This window comes from Vicugna pacos, chromosome 4, assembly GCF_048564905.1.
Source record: "Vicugna pacos chromosome 4, VicPac4, whole genome shotgun sequence".
NCBI lineage: Eukaryota > Metazoa > Chordata > Mammalia > Artiodactyla > Camelidae > Vicugna > Vicugna pacos.
Window position 1 is genome coordinate 47882673 of NC_132990.1, and position 13843 is coordinate 47896515.

The 13843-nt window shown below is 52.3% G+C and overlaps 1 protein-coding gene across 3 annotated transcripts in view; it reads right to left on the bottom strand.

Moving 5' to 3' along the window:
* TLN1 (talin 1) overlaps positions 1-13843 on the bottom strand; it is a 31047-nt gene that overhangs the window by 14955 nt on the left and 2249 nt on the right. The window contains exons 2-22 of one of the 3 annotated variants that reach the window (XM_072959717.1): positions 9662-9824; positions 9320-9417; positions 8935-9064; positions 8675-8827; positions 8280-8422; positions 8043-8170; positions 7252-7312; positions 6497-6601; positions 6007-6162; positions 5166-5267; positions 4938-5014; positions 4526-4706; positions 4259-4372; positions 4038-4146; positions 3600-3808; positions 3344-3442; positions 2879-2929; positions 2142-2309; positions 1661-1955; positions 1001-1167; positions 31-159 (exon numbers count right to left, since the gene is read on the bottom strand). In XM_072959717.1, the coding sequence (XP_072815818.1) occupies positions 31-159; positions 1001-1167; positions 1661-1955; positions 2142-2309; positions 2879-2929; positions 3344-3442; positions 3600-3808; positions 4038-4146; positions 4259-4372; positions 4526-4706; positions 4938-5014; positions 5166-5267; positions 6007-6162; positions 6497-6601; positions 7252-7312; positions 8043-8170; positions 8280-8422; positions 8675-8827; positions 8935-9064; positions 9320-9417; positions 9662-9791 (2805 nt within the window). In that variant the 5' untranslated portion in view covers positions 9792-9824. Of the gene's footprint in view, positions 1-30; positions 160-1000; positions 1168-1660; positions 1956-2141; positions 2310-2878; positions 2930-3343; positions 3443-3599; positions 3809-4037; positions 4147-4258; positions 4373-4525; positions 4707-4937; positions 5015-5165; positions 5268-6006; positions 6163-6496; positions 6602-7251; positions 7313-8042; positions 8171-8279; positions 8423-8674; positions 8828-8934; positions 9065-9319; positions 9418-9661; positions 9830-13843 lie in introns of all 3 variants that reach the window. The other 2 variants (XM_072959718.1, XM_072959719.1) reach the window with 2 other exon arrangements.

Sequence of the window (13843 nt, forward strand, 5' to 3'; positions counted from 1 at the left end):
CACCTACACTGCTGTATTTCCCAGCCTTACCTCCAGGCGCTGCACGAGCTTTTTCTTGATGGCATTCTGCGCAGCTGCATTGGTCGCCATGCGGAGACCCTCAGCTGCCTCCCGCAGCCTCTGCTGCTGCTCCTCACTGTCAGGGTGGGCAGCTGCTCCCTGAGAGGTGGCGAGAGGGACAGTTATCATCCAGCATCCCTGTGGACCCTAAATAAGCTTTTCTCTGACCCCTCCAGACTCAGACTTATTTTCCTGAAGTCACTTCTATCCCCACTGGAAGGTAATCATGGTTGGGATGAGTTGCCTGAAATGGGCAAGTGGGGAGCCTCAGGAGGCCCTGGCTTCCCTTTGGGATGCTGAAATCCCTTCCTTAGGTGGAATTATTCCTGCTTCCCCTTTTTGGGGAAGAGGCCATGTTTCTTCTCCTACTCCCCAAAACATACCACCAACAAATGGGGGTGAGCAGGGCTCCCTGGGACAAGGAAGATGCAGTTTACAGCAGGGATCTCAGGGATACCAAAGCAGGGGCCCTGGTGACTCCTGCAAACTGAAGAGCCCCCAAGCCCAGGGGCATCTTCCTGACAGTCTTCTGCACCCTTACACCCCTGTGGCCCATTGCTTTGTCTTTCTCTGTTCTGCTAGCAGCAGACCCCTGGAACTGAAAGCCTATGTGCTTTCACAGGAGACCAGAAAGCAGAGGGATCCAGGAAGCAGGCAAGTGGTGGCAGCAAAGTAGGGAAGAGGGAATAGCAGGCCTCGGACTTAGAAGAAGAAAATGTACAGTTTCCTGTCAGTGAGGACTCTGGGAGTCACACTGGCTGGAAGCCTGGCGCCATCCACCACCGCCTAGGGGAGCATGTACTTCCTCAGTGCTCCTATGTTTGTTCTTCTGTATCTTCTGCTTTTCCTGAGTCCCTCCCATCAGATGAGGATGACCCATCTGGACCTTTCTATGTCCCTGCAAGGCCCAGTCTGGGGGTCTGCACAGAAGGATCTGTACCTTGGCAGCCTCCACCATCTTGGCTGTGGCATCGGCCAGGATCTTGGCGGCGCTTAATAGCTTGCGGGAATTCTCCAGGTCACTCTCCCCCTCAGCATCAGCCTTGATGGCATTGACCAGGTCAGAGGTGGCTTGGGCTAGGATGCGGGCCTGTCGCACCATCTCACCTGGGAGCACAGGCACAGTCAGGGAAGGAAGCCAGAGACACTGAGAGGGTGTCGGGAGTGGGGGAAGACAAGGCAGACAGGGCTTTTGGGGACAGTAAGGAGACATGAAAGTTCTCTGAGTGATTTCCCTGGAGTTATTATTTTCTGAGTTTAGGCTCTCAGAAAGGAATAAATTTCCTGGTGGGCTTCGATGAAGGGAAAGACAGTCTCCAGTGCGTATTTTCAGCAGTCTTGAGAGGATGAGAATCTTTGTGAAGGATTTGAGGGGTGAGGGAGTGCGGTGGGCATGGCAGTCTCTTAATAATGCCTCTTTCCATCTATTTTTGTATATACTTTGGAATGTTTTTTAAATGGACCAAAGAAGGCAGAGATTATATTCCTGCTTTGCAGATGGGGAACCAGAAGTTTCAGAGATTAAACACCCAGCATACTGGGCCTTGAGGAACCTCACTGGGGTTCTCTGTCTTCTTGAAAGGGTGGGGGCTGTCCTTACCAGCATCACCCATGGAGCTAAAGATGTTCTCGGTGACAGTGAGGATGGTGTCAGTGGCCTGGTCATAACGGCCAGCAGGCCCAGCCCCTGTGGCGTGGGCCCTCACATGCTGCAGCAGCTCATTCAGGGCCTGCGTGACGGCTGTGGCTGCCGCTCCTACCCCCCGCAACAGCTGCCCATCTTCTGTGGCTGCCTGGGAGGCGGACACACAGCCTTCCACGGCCTTGGCCACAAGTCGTCCGGCCTCCACCAGTTGCTCTTGGCAGACGGGAGAGCTGATTGTAGGTGCCACCACCTGTGGGCAAACTGAGTTTCAGAGATGTAGGCAAGAGAAATGAGTTGTGAGGTGAAGTGTTTGTGTTCACAGTAGTTGTTAGGCTGCAGAGTGAGGCCTCCGGGGTCAAAGAAATGAAGTGAGAAGCTCTTGCGTTCGTGGTAGCAACACCACTCGGCACAGGCTGGAGAAGCTTTCGGGGCTCACCTTGGTACAGGCCACCAGCTGGGAGGTGGACAGGGCACACTGTGTTGCTGCAGCAATAACCTGGGTCTGAAGCCCCGAGTCCTCAGCCCGCTGGGCCACACTCTTGGCCTTGAGGACCAGGGCAGCTGCAGCACTTGCCACGGCCTTGGCTAGTTGCATGAGCACGTCCTGTGAGAAAACAGCAGTCAGCATGGCCTGGGATCGGGATCGGGCCTGGGATCCATGGACCCTTCTTGGACGCATAAGCTGTTTCATTATTCCCACTGACTCCAATCACAGAGCAGTATGTACAGAGCAACCAGAACCTACCCCAAGCCCCTGCCTCGAGCACCAAGTAGGACAGAACCTACACCGAGGAACAAACCCACACCAAGAGAAACAGAGCCTACACCAAAGGGGGAAATGCATGAGGCGGATACACTCGGACCGCGCTGGGGAGGGAGGGCAGCGCTGTTACAATGGGATGGAGGGAGGAGGTACCTCTTGGGGTCCCACCTACCCCCTCAGCTTCTTTTCTCCATTTCTTCTCAATCTTGGTTGGAAACAGTCACCCTGGAGTCTTGAGAACAAGCCCCTGTACTACCCTCCACGACCCCATTTTCTCAAGTCCTGCCTGTGGCTGCCTCCCCAGCTCCTGGCATGTTCTGCTCCCCCAGGGGGACAGGGGAGGGGGCAGAAGCGAGTGTATGCGGCTCAGAGAGAACAAAGCTGGGAAGGCCCAGGCCAGAGGCCGTTACCGTGGGGGGATCGGGGGGAGATCGAACCCCAGCCCCTCTGGGTGCACATATCTGTGTAGGAAATCCAGGATGACAAGTCAGCTGAGGAAACTGGCATGAGGTGGGGAAGGGGGAGCTAGAGGAACAGCGTCCTCAAGGTGTGTGGTCTAAAGGGCTGGAAGGTGGGGATCAAGATGCCCTCAAGTTAGGGTGAGGGCTACATATGGGGAAGACAGAGAAAGAGGACAGGCAGCTAAAAATATCACCAATAAGGGCCAAGGGTAAACTAGTTGGTTAAGTTTGGATTCAGGGTTTCTGAATTCTCATCCCCAAAAAAGGGACTAGAGGTTCCCAGTATCATCTCCTGGAAACAGAGGTTCAGGCTGGTCTGAGGGGTCAATTTATAGTAGCAGGACTAGGAGCTGGATTCAGGATCAGAGACTACCTCCTAGAAACTGGGGTTCTGGGGTTGGGTAAGTCACCAACCTGGAAGTGGGGGTCAGTATCGCTTTCCCCAATTTGCTGCAACAGCTCCCCACTGGCCTGGCCCACGTTCCCAGCTGCTTGCAGCAGGTTCTGACGGGGCTGTGGAGAGTAGACACCGGTCAGAAGCTGCCCAGTCCCTACCCATGGGTCCTACATGCCCATGGGTCTCACACTCCCATCACGCAACTTGGACTGGCCTCTCCTCCTTGGGCTTGAACCCGCTCTCCTCCCTAGTGCCAGCCCCATGGGCCCTGACCTCAGCGCTGGCCGGCTGGGCACTGCGCAGCAGTTCTGACACCGCCCCTGCCAGGCCCTTGGCTGCCTGCAGCAGGGGCCGGCCACTGCCGCCCTCGTCCTCCAGCAGGGCAGCCAGCAGCTTCACGCCGCGGGACATCTCCGTCAGGTTGGAGGAGATTGTGGTGACTGCACAGCCAACTGCGGTATAGTCTGTCTCTGCAGGGTCCCCTGGGGGAGGAGGAGGAAGAGGAGCATGTGTGAGGGACAGAGCAGGCTAGACGGAGGGCTGGGAGGAGCACAGTCATAGGCAGTTAGTCACACACATGTCCTGAGTGACACGTACACACACAGTCCCTTCCATGAGTCAAGGTGCAGTCACACCGAGCGTCACACTCATGCTTGCACATGCTCACCTTCCGCCTCCCCCATACACCCCCAAAGCTTGGCATCGGCCTACCTGCTGTCAGGTTCACCACGGAGGCAGTACCAGCTGTGATGGCGTCTACCTGGGAGTGGATTTCATGCTTTGATTCATCCATCTTGTTCTTACGCCAGGCCTTCGAGGCCTGAGAGAAAGAGAAACAAACCTCAGGGTCCCTTCTGCTCCAGTCAACCCCAACCCTGTTCCATGGAGTCCCAGCTGCAGTACTGTCAGCCTGTCCTCCATCCCATACTCACAGCATCCTGGCCCAGAGGGGGCAGAGTGTCAAAGTCATCCAGAGTGGCCTGGGCAGCCTGCACAGCCTGCATGCTGGAGTTGATGGTTCCAGTGAGTGCCTGCTGGGCTGACGTCTACCAGACAGAGGAGGAACAGGGAACACTTAGAGGAAAGAGAAGGTAAAAGAGAGCCTGGGCCCAAGGAGCAGAATACATACAGGGACATGGGAAACGACTGCCAACTCCTGGCTAGACCCAGACAAGTGGGGGCCATGAGGGTGCTCTTACCAGAGGAGGCATGTGTCCTCGGTGCATCTGGCCACTGGTAATCTGCTGCTGGGCAGGTGGCATGCTGCCCACCTGGAAATTCTCAGGACCAGAGGCTCCGGAGCGCATGATGGCAGGCAGGGCCACGGAGCCGTGCTCCACCTTCCCCACCCGGTTATACTGCTGCTGAAGGACCGTTGACCTAGAGAGGGACGTATCGGGAGCACTCCAAGGACTGCCTCCTCCTGTCCCCTTCCCTCCCTGCTCTACCACCTCTACAGGCCCTGTGGTCTGGAGGTGCGTGAGGTCACATTACAGCCTGCGACTAGGTAAAGAACCATCCTGAAGACTCCCCCACCCCTCACAGTCCTTGGAGTCATGTCCTGCCTTCCCTGCCCCAGAAGGACGAGGTCAGCCCAGCTCTACTTCCTACTTTTTGGGGGAGACCGAGTCCTCCAGCATAGTAGACTCCTCATCTCCCTCCAGTCCAAAGTGATCCTTGCTTTTTTTCTGTAGGGAGAAAAAAAGAACAAGAGTTAAAGAAGAGGGAAGTGGAAAAGCAGCCTCTTCTTTCCCCAGTCAGCCACTCTCCAGAACCTGGATTCCCATTTCTAAAGGATTGGCTTGGGGAGAAGGAGAAGGCGAGGCAGGCAGTGCTCACCTTCTTAAGGATGATATCGATGTAGCCAGCAATGAGCTGTGCAATCTGCTCCCCCTCGGTCGTCTGTACTGAGTAGTAGCCATCCTGGTAGTCCCCAAAATCCTAGGGGGACAAGGTGGGGGTTCAGTGGGAAAGCCTGAATCCACCCAGAACAGAAAAGGGCGAGGTGGGTGCCCAAGGCTGGGCTGATGGGGGTGGCCTCCCATGCCAAGGAAGAAGTCTACCTTTCTTCAATCTTCTAATTCTTTATTTTTCTTGAAGGGAAATACTTTATTGTCAAGGAGTGATCTTTATGCTACACAGTTTCAAATAAGCCATTTAGGAAATCTCTCTTCTCTCACCCTGACAATAAAACTGGAAGGACATATTTTTCATTAATGATCACAGTTGAGGATCAGCATTAGTATCCAAAAGGGGAAACCACCTTTACAGATTTCTCTTTCTCAGTGGGGCACTTCCTCAAGGTGGGATCAGTTTTCAATTTATAAGACCAAAACACAAAGCCAGAGGGGGGAACTACTGTAAGTAGCTGCTGCTGAAAGAGGGGAGGCTTATTTTTCTTTCTATCTCTTCTTTCCTTCCCTCTCCCCAAGATTCCTGTGATCTCAGCTTGCTGGTTAGTTTTGTTCTGTTGATTTTAAAGAATGTTTCATTTAAGTTTCCCTCATTCTCCAGAAAATTTCTCCTCTATTCTAACCTCCAGGTTCCTGCAATAGTTCCAAAGTTCTCCTTTTTACTGGAGCCACATTCAGCGCACCTACCCCTGGAGAAGGGGAAGACCTCTGCAGCTGCCCTGTCTCAAAACTCCAAAGCCCTCTCTCCCTGAGCACCCCCCGCTCACCAGGGTGAAGCTCTTGGGAGAGGCAGCCCAGCGTTTGATGTTTGTGAGGTTCCATTCCTGGATCACCTCTTTGGTCTTCTCATCCACTCGCATCACACACTCCTTAGTGATGCCCAGAAGCCTGGGCACCAGCTTGTTTTTTCCTTTCATCTTTTCCTGTGAGGTAGAGGCCGTCGCTGGTGTTACTGGTCAGGGGATCAGATCTAGACCACAGAGGGGTGCTGAGATGGGCAGGAGAGCTAAACCAGGGTGTGTCTCTGGATGGACCTAGGACAAGGCCACGCTAGGATAAAGGGAAAGGGAGGGAAAACGCAGGATAGGGAGGGGAGTGGCGGTGGAGGACTGACAACCGGGCAAGTTTTCACAAGGAAGAGAATGGGACTTATGGGGAACGATGGGAAATGTGACCAAGGGCAGGGTCAGAGACCTTCGGAGAGGAAAGGGAAAGAGTGGAAATAAGAGAGGGCAGGAAAAAGGGTCCATGACTCACCTTAACCAGGAAGAAGGAGACGCCGTATGTCTTGAGGGAACGGGCTAGCTTCACGTAGCGTACCTTGGCCTCGATCTCACTCATCTGTCCACAGTTCTTGTGTGCCTTCAAATATGAAATGGGTAAAGGTTTGGCAAAATGTGAGGAGAATGATATCAAAGACGAACAGTTAAGATGGGATGTCAACTATAATGGGAGAATATTATGGGAACACAGAAAGGTTAGGGAGTGCAGGCTATGAGAAATGAGAGGGTGCCGGGATGGGGCTGACAAGGGCTCTGCAGAAGCAAGGATTCAAGAAGCGAGGGATGTAGTTAAGGAACTTGCAGACATTCTGGAGACATGAATGGACAGGTAGGAAGTGGAACGTCAAATAGAAGGCCTCTTGGGCTAAGGATTCAGAGTGGGGATAACACCTTCCGTTTGTACAAAGATATACCCCTCACAGTGATTTCAGGTGTGCTATCTCATTTGACCCCCTATCAACCCTACGCAGGGCAGGTATCATTATCCCATGTTAGAGGTAAAGAGAAGAAAACAAGAATATTGAACTGAGTTCCACAGCATATGCAGTGATGCAGCTGAGACTAGAAGCCCAGGTCTTCTGCTTTCTTGGCACAGGAGAGGTGGGGGAACAGCCTGGCAGGCGGAAGCGGGGTAGGGGTGACAATGAGGGGGCGGGGTCCATTTAGTCAGCAGGATTAAACAGCAAAGTTCCCGGGTCATCCCAAACACCTGCCCCTATCCCCATTCACCTGGAAGATCTTACGCTCTCCCTTCTGCTTCACATACTCCTTGGGCAGGAAGTCCTTCAGGCTACACCAGAAAAGGGAGGGTCAGCATGTAGCGGACAGCATCAGGGACATGTGGGCCATGGACTGTGGGTCTAGGGGGTGAGGAAGTGTCTAGGACAGTGTTACACAGTGTTATCTCTGGGGAGAAGGAAGACTCGAGGAAACAGAGCCTGGAATGCCCTGTAATCAAGATGACTTAGCATTTGCTCTTGAATGCAGCCTGTGTCTCTCCCTGCAGAGAAACAGACTGAGGGAACTTGACTTGGAGGCTCATTCCCTGAGGAAAAAAGGGTCTAGAGCACGATTTCAGGGAACCAAGAGCAGAAGGAGCTCACCAGAAGGACAACCATGCTTGTAAGAAGCTGAGAAAGCCACACCAAACTCTACATATTCTGAGAAATACCAGTGGATGAGACCTGTGAGATTTTTGAGATCTGATGTTCCCTGTGATGAAAATGGACCCTGTTTCCCTCTGGCTACCATGGTAAAATTCTTCAGAGAATCTCAAAAAAATTAAATGCTTATTTCAGAGGTAGGGGGCAGGAGCAGGGAATCTGAAAGACATTGATATTCCACATGGGGCCAGGGAGGAGACAAATGGATGATGGACACTGAAAAGGTACCCATGTGGGTCAGACCCTGGTACCTTGAAAGAGGAAATAGGGGAAGGCCTGGGATGGAGACAGGCCCCCTGGGGTCACAATGGGAGGGAGTCCTGAGCCCTGACAGGGCACAGAATGGGGGTCACTCACTCAAGGAAGCCGGCTTTGTGCTTCTGCTCATTGTGGGGCCCAAACTGGATCTGGCATTGGAAGCCAGCAAATTCACAGGCCTTGTCGAAGGAGACAGGGTGGGAGCCATTCAGGATGTCGTCTCGTGCCTTGGGAGCACAGCGAAAGAAGGCCAGTGTTGTGGGGGGTGCAGGGATACCCCTCAGTGTGCTTCTGCCCCTCCTCACCCCCCTCACCCCAGGCAAGTCCTTTGCACACCTGCACATAAAGAAGGTTAAGCTGGACAGGGTCCCGGGAGTCCACATTCTGGTCTGAGTAGAAGAACTTCCTCCGGAGCAGAAGCGTCTCGTGCTCCTCCACTCCCTGTTCCCTCAGTGTCCGGCCATGGTCCAGCCAGTTCACTGGGACACAGAGTCCCCTCAGTGTCAACCCCCCCTCACCCCGGCCCCTGCGCCATCTAGCCCCTGGCTTTTTGTTTATTTCCCACCTTCTCTCACTAATATGTAAGTTCCGTGAGTGTAGGGTTTTATTACTGATGCACCCCAGTGTTTACGAGTGCCTGGTAAAAGCAAGCGCTCTACAAATAATGCACAAACTGCTGCCCCTGTCACCCTAATTTTTTCTAATGCCCTCTCCTGTTCATTTCTGCTTACACTCATCATCTGTGTGCAATTTCTGCTTCAGTTTCTCCATCTTCTTTTCATCTCGCAGCAGTGTCTTGTCCTTTCGTAAGGTCCCTGTCACCTCCTCCTTTTTCTCCTCCATGAGCTCTCGAACCAGAGAGTATTCATCATGGTTGGTGATGCCTGGGGGAGAGGGGTGGATGGGTTGGCAGCATCCCAGACACCGCACTCACTTCCTCTGGCAGAGCTTGGACCTCCCTGCCAAGCCCTCAGCCCTGCCAGCCCCTCACCAATGCGGGCACAGATGGTCATGAGCATGTCGGTGACAGTCTTAGAGTCGTCTACCATGACAGTCTTCACAGTGCCGTCCAGCATACGGATCTTCAAGGGCCTCTGTTTCTTCCTGTACTCCATGGTGTCCTGTTGAGGCAAGAATAGAAGGTAGGGGCCCACTTTAAACTAAAGCTATTACTTCCCTTTTAAGCAGCCACAAGGGAGAAAAGTAGATTACTAAAAGGAAGACTATGGTGGCTCACTTGAAAGCTACAACTGCCTGGAGTGGAAAGAAAGCATGGGAGAGGTCAGAGACAACAGATATGGGTGCTGAAAACAGGAGGAGGAAGGGGGGAAGTGACGGGAGAAGATGTTGGTGGTCCTTGATGAAGTGATACTCACCCCATTTCGGAGCATGTAGTAATCCAAAGCTTTCCCGGCCTCCAGCCATATACCCTTTTTGGGGTCATCATCTGACAGAAATAGCCCAAAGTCGCTGGCTGAAAGAGAGGATGGATCATCTCAGACTTATAGGGGCCCTAATATGGCTGAGTGGCTGCACCATTACCCCTTATTATTTCCCCAGTGGCCCTGGGCCTAAAGGGGAGAGAGGGAACCAAGAAGCACAGACCTGAGGGATGAGCAGCCTTGGGGGACAACAGGGTGATTTCCCAAGGCCAAAAGCCTGGGGATGAGAAAGGACCAAGGAACTCCCGCCCCAGCCACCTGGGTAGTCTGACTCACGGGGGCCAGCCAGGGCCTCTGGGATCCGCTCACGGATGATGCGACAGGCGTCGTACACCATGGTGGACGGCTCGAACTGCATCGTCTTCACCACATTCCCAATGCTGATCTTCAGCGAAAGTGCAACCATGGTGGCAGCTTCTCCTCTCCAGCCTGGCTACACCTGGTCCGTGGCATCGGGGCATTAGAATACACCCTCACTGGAGGAGACGGGGCCCCTCCACATGGAGCCCCAGGAAAGGGATCCACCAAAGCAGGTAAGAATGAGGTTGTTTTTGTTTTATTTAATAATTTTAAAGAGTGAAAGACTAGTTGCATCAAGAGGACCAGTCCTAACTATCTAAGACATCTGAAGGAGAGGCTGGTCTGCAAGGTACAAAAGCAGGTCTGAAACGCAGTGTTACCTGAGGACACCGCCCTGCTCCCAGCACTGGAACATGTGCCTCCCTTCTTTCTTCCAAGTGTTTCTTTCTTACCCCTTGGGTCCCTGCTCATCTCCTTTCTCAGCCCTGCCTCTGCCCTGTTTTCATCTTTCCTCGTTCAGTCTTTTTCTCTTTTTGTCTCTTACTAAGTCCTGCTGGCTTCTCTCTGTCTGGGATTTCTAGAGCTCTGCCCTGACTCATATGACCTTCCCTCTTACACAAGGCACAAGCCTCTTTTTCTGCAGAATGAAGACGTTATATTAGATAATCCCCAAGGGCTCTTGAGGCCTGCAAACACTGAACACTGACTCTAGCTAGTCTGGCAGGGAGGCCAAATACTGACTGTTCAAGCCATCCAGGCCCACTTGTCTCCACTTTCCTCTAACCTGACATGCTGGGGGCTTCCCAGAGGAGCTTGGCCCTTATTTGGCTTCCCCAGCAGTCAAGCAAGAATTATGATTTTCTAATGCACAAGGATCTCAGAAATAGTCTAGTTAACTTTTCAATTTTACAGAAGGGGAATCAGACCGGGTGTGGTGTGTGTGTGTTTCAAGGCAGGTCAGAGAAGACCCCAGTCCTTCTAACTCAGTCTTTGTTCCTTCTGAGTCACCAAGTTAGTACTAAGTCCTCACCGTTAACTCCTATGCTCTCTCCTCTTCAGTAAGTCCTTCGCAAACCTTGCCCTCTATCTCAGCTGCCTCCGCTGATAGTATTTTCAGAGCAGCCAGGGATACTAGTACCACACAGCCCTCCCTCCACCCTCCCCAACCCTCCAGCACCTCTCAGTGGAGGCAGCAGGTGGCGCCCAGTGCACAAGACAGGTCTGCCCGGCAGCTGATGATGTGACCCGGCTCCATACAGGGATTGGTGCCCCTGACTTGAGAGCATGAGCAAATCCAGACTGCCCAGTCCCCTCTAGGCAAACTGCTAGCCCTGAGGGGGGAAAAGCAGGACTAGGGGTAAGGTTGGAAAGCAGAGGTGGGGATGTTAGGAAACAGAAGGCAGTTGAAAACCAGGGAAGTTTCGAAGGAGTGTGTTTTGGGAGGATGAAGAGATTAGAAGTGATTGAAAATCTAGGTAGAAAGAGACAGGAGGTAGATGAGGGAAAGGTCTGGATCAGGGGTCTGATACACCATTTCCAACCTTATAAATAACCTACAGTCTCAAGAATTAAGAAACCACTTGCCCTCTATCTTTACTCCCAGCACCCCCAGTGACAAGTCTCTGTCCCCCTCTCCATTCCTGGGGCATTTCTCCCAATAGCTGGACAGACCTGGCTGTCGGGTCGCTGGTAGGCTGGAGGGTCTGCGAAGCTGAGGGCACAATGAAAAGATCTGGCACCCTAAGCTGAAACTGCATGTCTCCCCCCATTTCCTGTGGACATATGGACACCCCCTTCTTCCTCAAGCACGGAAACCTCTGGTGAGACCCCGATAAGGGAGTTGAGTCATGGCAACCCTCACTTTCAGCTTGGTCCTGAGTGGACATCCACATGGCTACAAGAGAGTGGGGGAGGAGAGGGGACTGAGGAGTGAATTGGGGGTGACTATAGAACAGAATCAGGCCCCTGAAGTATGGTGAGAAGTTAGGCAATTCCTGTTCTGGCCTGAGAATTTTGCTCCCCTTTCCATCATGTTTTATGGAACAGCAACAATGTCCCCCCCTCCATGTCCCCCTCCCAAAGAACTCCTCCTCCCTCAAGACATTCCTGAGATGCATTCCAGAAGAGTTGGGCAATTGGAGGGGGGGAATGGAGGACAGGAGGTCAAATCCCAGCAAGGAATGGAATGCAAGTGTACTGGGGGTAAGGAATTAGGGGTTCATAGAGAATATAGTCCGAGCAGATACCTACAAAGGGAGCTGCAGAAAGATAGGGAGTTACAGAGAGGAACAAAGGAGAGAGAAAGCTGAAGATAGAGACAGATAGTAAGAGGGTTAGGGGAGTAACGCTCACTCTGTTACCAAATTTGGCCTCTGAGTCTGTAACCGCGGGGAGTGGGGGAGGGTTGTGGGTGAGACTGACATATCCGGCCTCAGGCTGCTGGAGGCTCATTTAGGGCTGGACTGGGCAGCTGAAGGGCTGGACCTGACTTCCCCCAACACAGTCCTTCCCCACCTACATCCTTACACATGCATTCTCCCTAAATGTACCCCAGCTTATGCACAGAGCTCTTTGCTCCAAAAGTACTTGCACTGTCTCTACATACACATGATCTCAAATACACAGCCCCTACACAGATCCATCACAACCACGTTATCTTCCCGAAAAGACTATCCCATGTACACAGCTTCCCCATAAATACACCTCTATTGGCAAACACACAAAACATTTGGCCCTAACATCTCTCCTCCCATTACTATCCAGCGAGTACTTTTGAGGGCTTATTGTGGGGAAGGCCCTTGGCCAAACTCTCAGTGGCTGGGAATCAAGAAGAGCCCTAGCCTCCGCCCTCAAGGGGCTCCCTGCCCTCCAGGGGCTCCCAGTCAACAGAGTGGATAAACCACTATAGAGTTATGACAGAGGCAGGATGTGGTGGTTAAGAGGCAAGCGGTACGTGCTCATGGGAGAGATCCCTTTAGTTTAGGGAAAGGGGACTAAAATGTCTCCATGCAAACTGTCATTTGAAGTTAGGATTTTTAAAAATAAAGATAATAAAAAAGAACAATAATCTGTCTTTTATTGACTTTATGTCAACTGCTTAGTGTACATTTTTCATTTAATCCTTATAACCCTGCAACTTAGGTGTCGTTATTTCCATTTTTCCAGATAAGGAAACTGAGGCTCAACGAAGTTAAACACTTGTTCAAGTACTTGTTCAAAGTCACATAGCTAATAAGTTGTGAAGCCAGGATCCGAACCCAGGTTTCTCTGACTCCAAAGCCCAAGCTCTCTCCACTGTGCCAGCCAGCCAGCCGCCAGTCAGCAGGAGATGAGTCAAGGGCAGCATTCCAGGCAGACAGAAGCGCATAAGCAAAGGTGGAGAAGCAGGAAATCACGGAAGAGCATTCAGGGAAGTGAGTAGGCAGGCTGGTTGAAGCACAGAGTACCTGCAAGTGAGCAGTGATGAGGAAGTCAAGGTAAGGATGGGACGGTAGGAGGGGACTCGAGGAGTATGCAGAATTGCACCATCCGGAGGGCAACAGGAGGCCAAGGGAGGCTTTGAGCAGGGAAAGGACATAACCAGAACTAGCCTGTAGGAAAATAACTCTGGCAGCTACCTTGGAGATTGCATTAGCACAAGTGAGAGGTAATGAAGCAAAAGTTAGAACAGTGAAAAGAAGAGTGTCTCTCATTAGAAATTTTAAGAGGTAGAACTGACAAGACCTGATGATAGTCTGTCCTGTCATCCCTCAGGAACCAGGGCCCAAAGTCAGGGTGGGGTCCCATAGCTTCCAGTCATTAGCAGCCATTCAGAGTGGCTGGGGCAGCTTGAGTTTAGGTAAGAAACTGGGAAGAGGGGGAAAGAAAGGATCAGGTGTTGCTGAGAATGTGAAGATGAGGCTGTGGTTAGGGGGTGTGGTCAGTAACCAAGTAGGTGCACAAGGGATAGGGTTAATGACTGTATCAGGCTGGAAATGGGGAAGACAGTGTAGAGAAAGGCTGGGGAAGATAACAGTAGGAAAAATACAGATATAATTAGTCACTGGATCGGGCTGGAGAAAGAGGAAGAATAATTATGTGCACAGTGGCTAAGACAGGGAATGACAGAGTGAGGTCAGAGGCCAGGTTAGGCTGCAGGAGGTTGTGAAGAGATGGGGC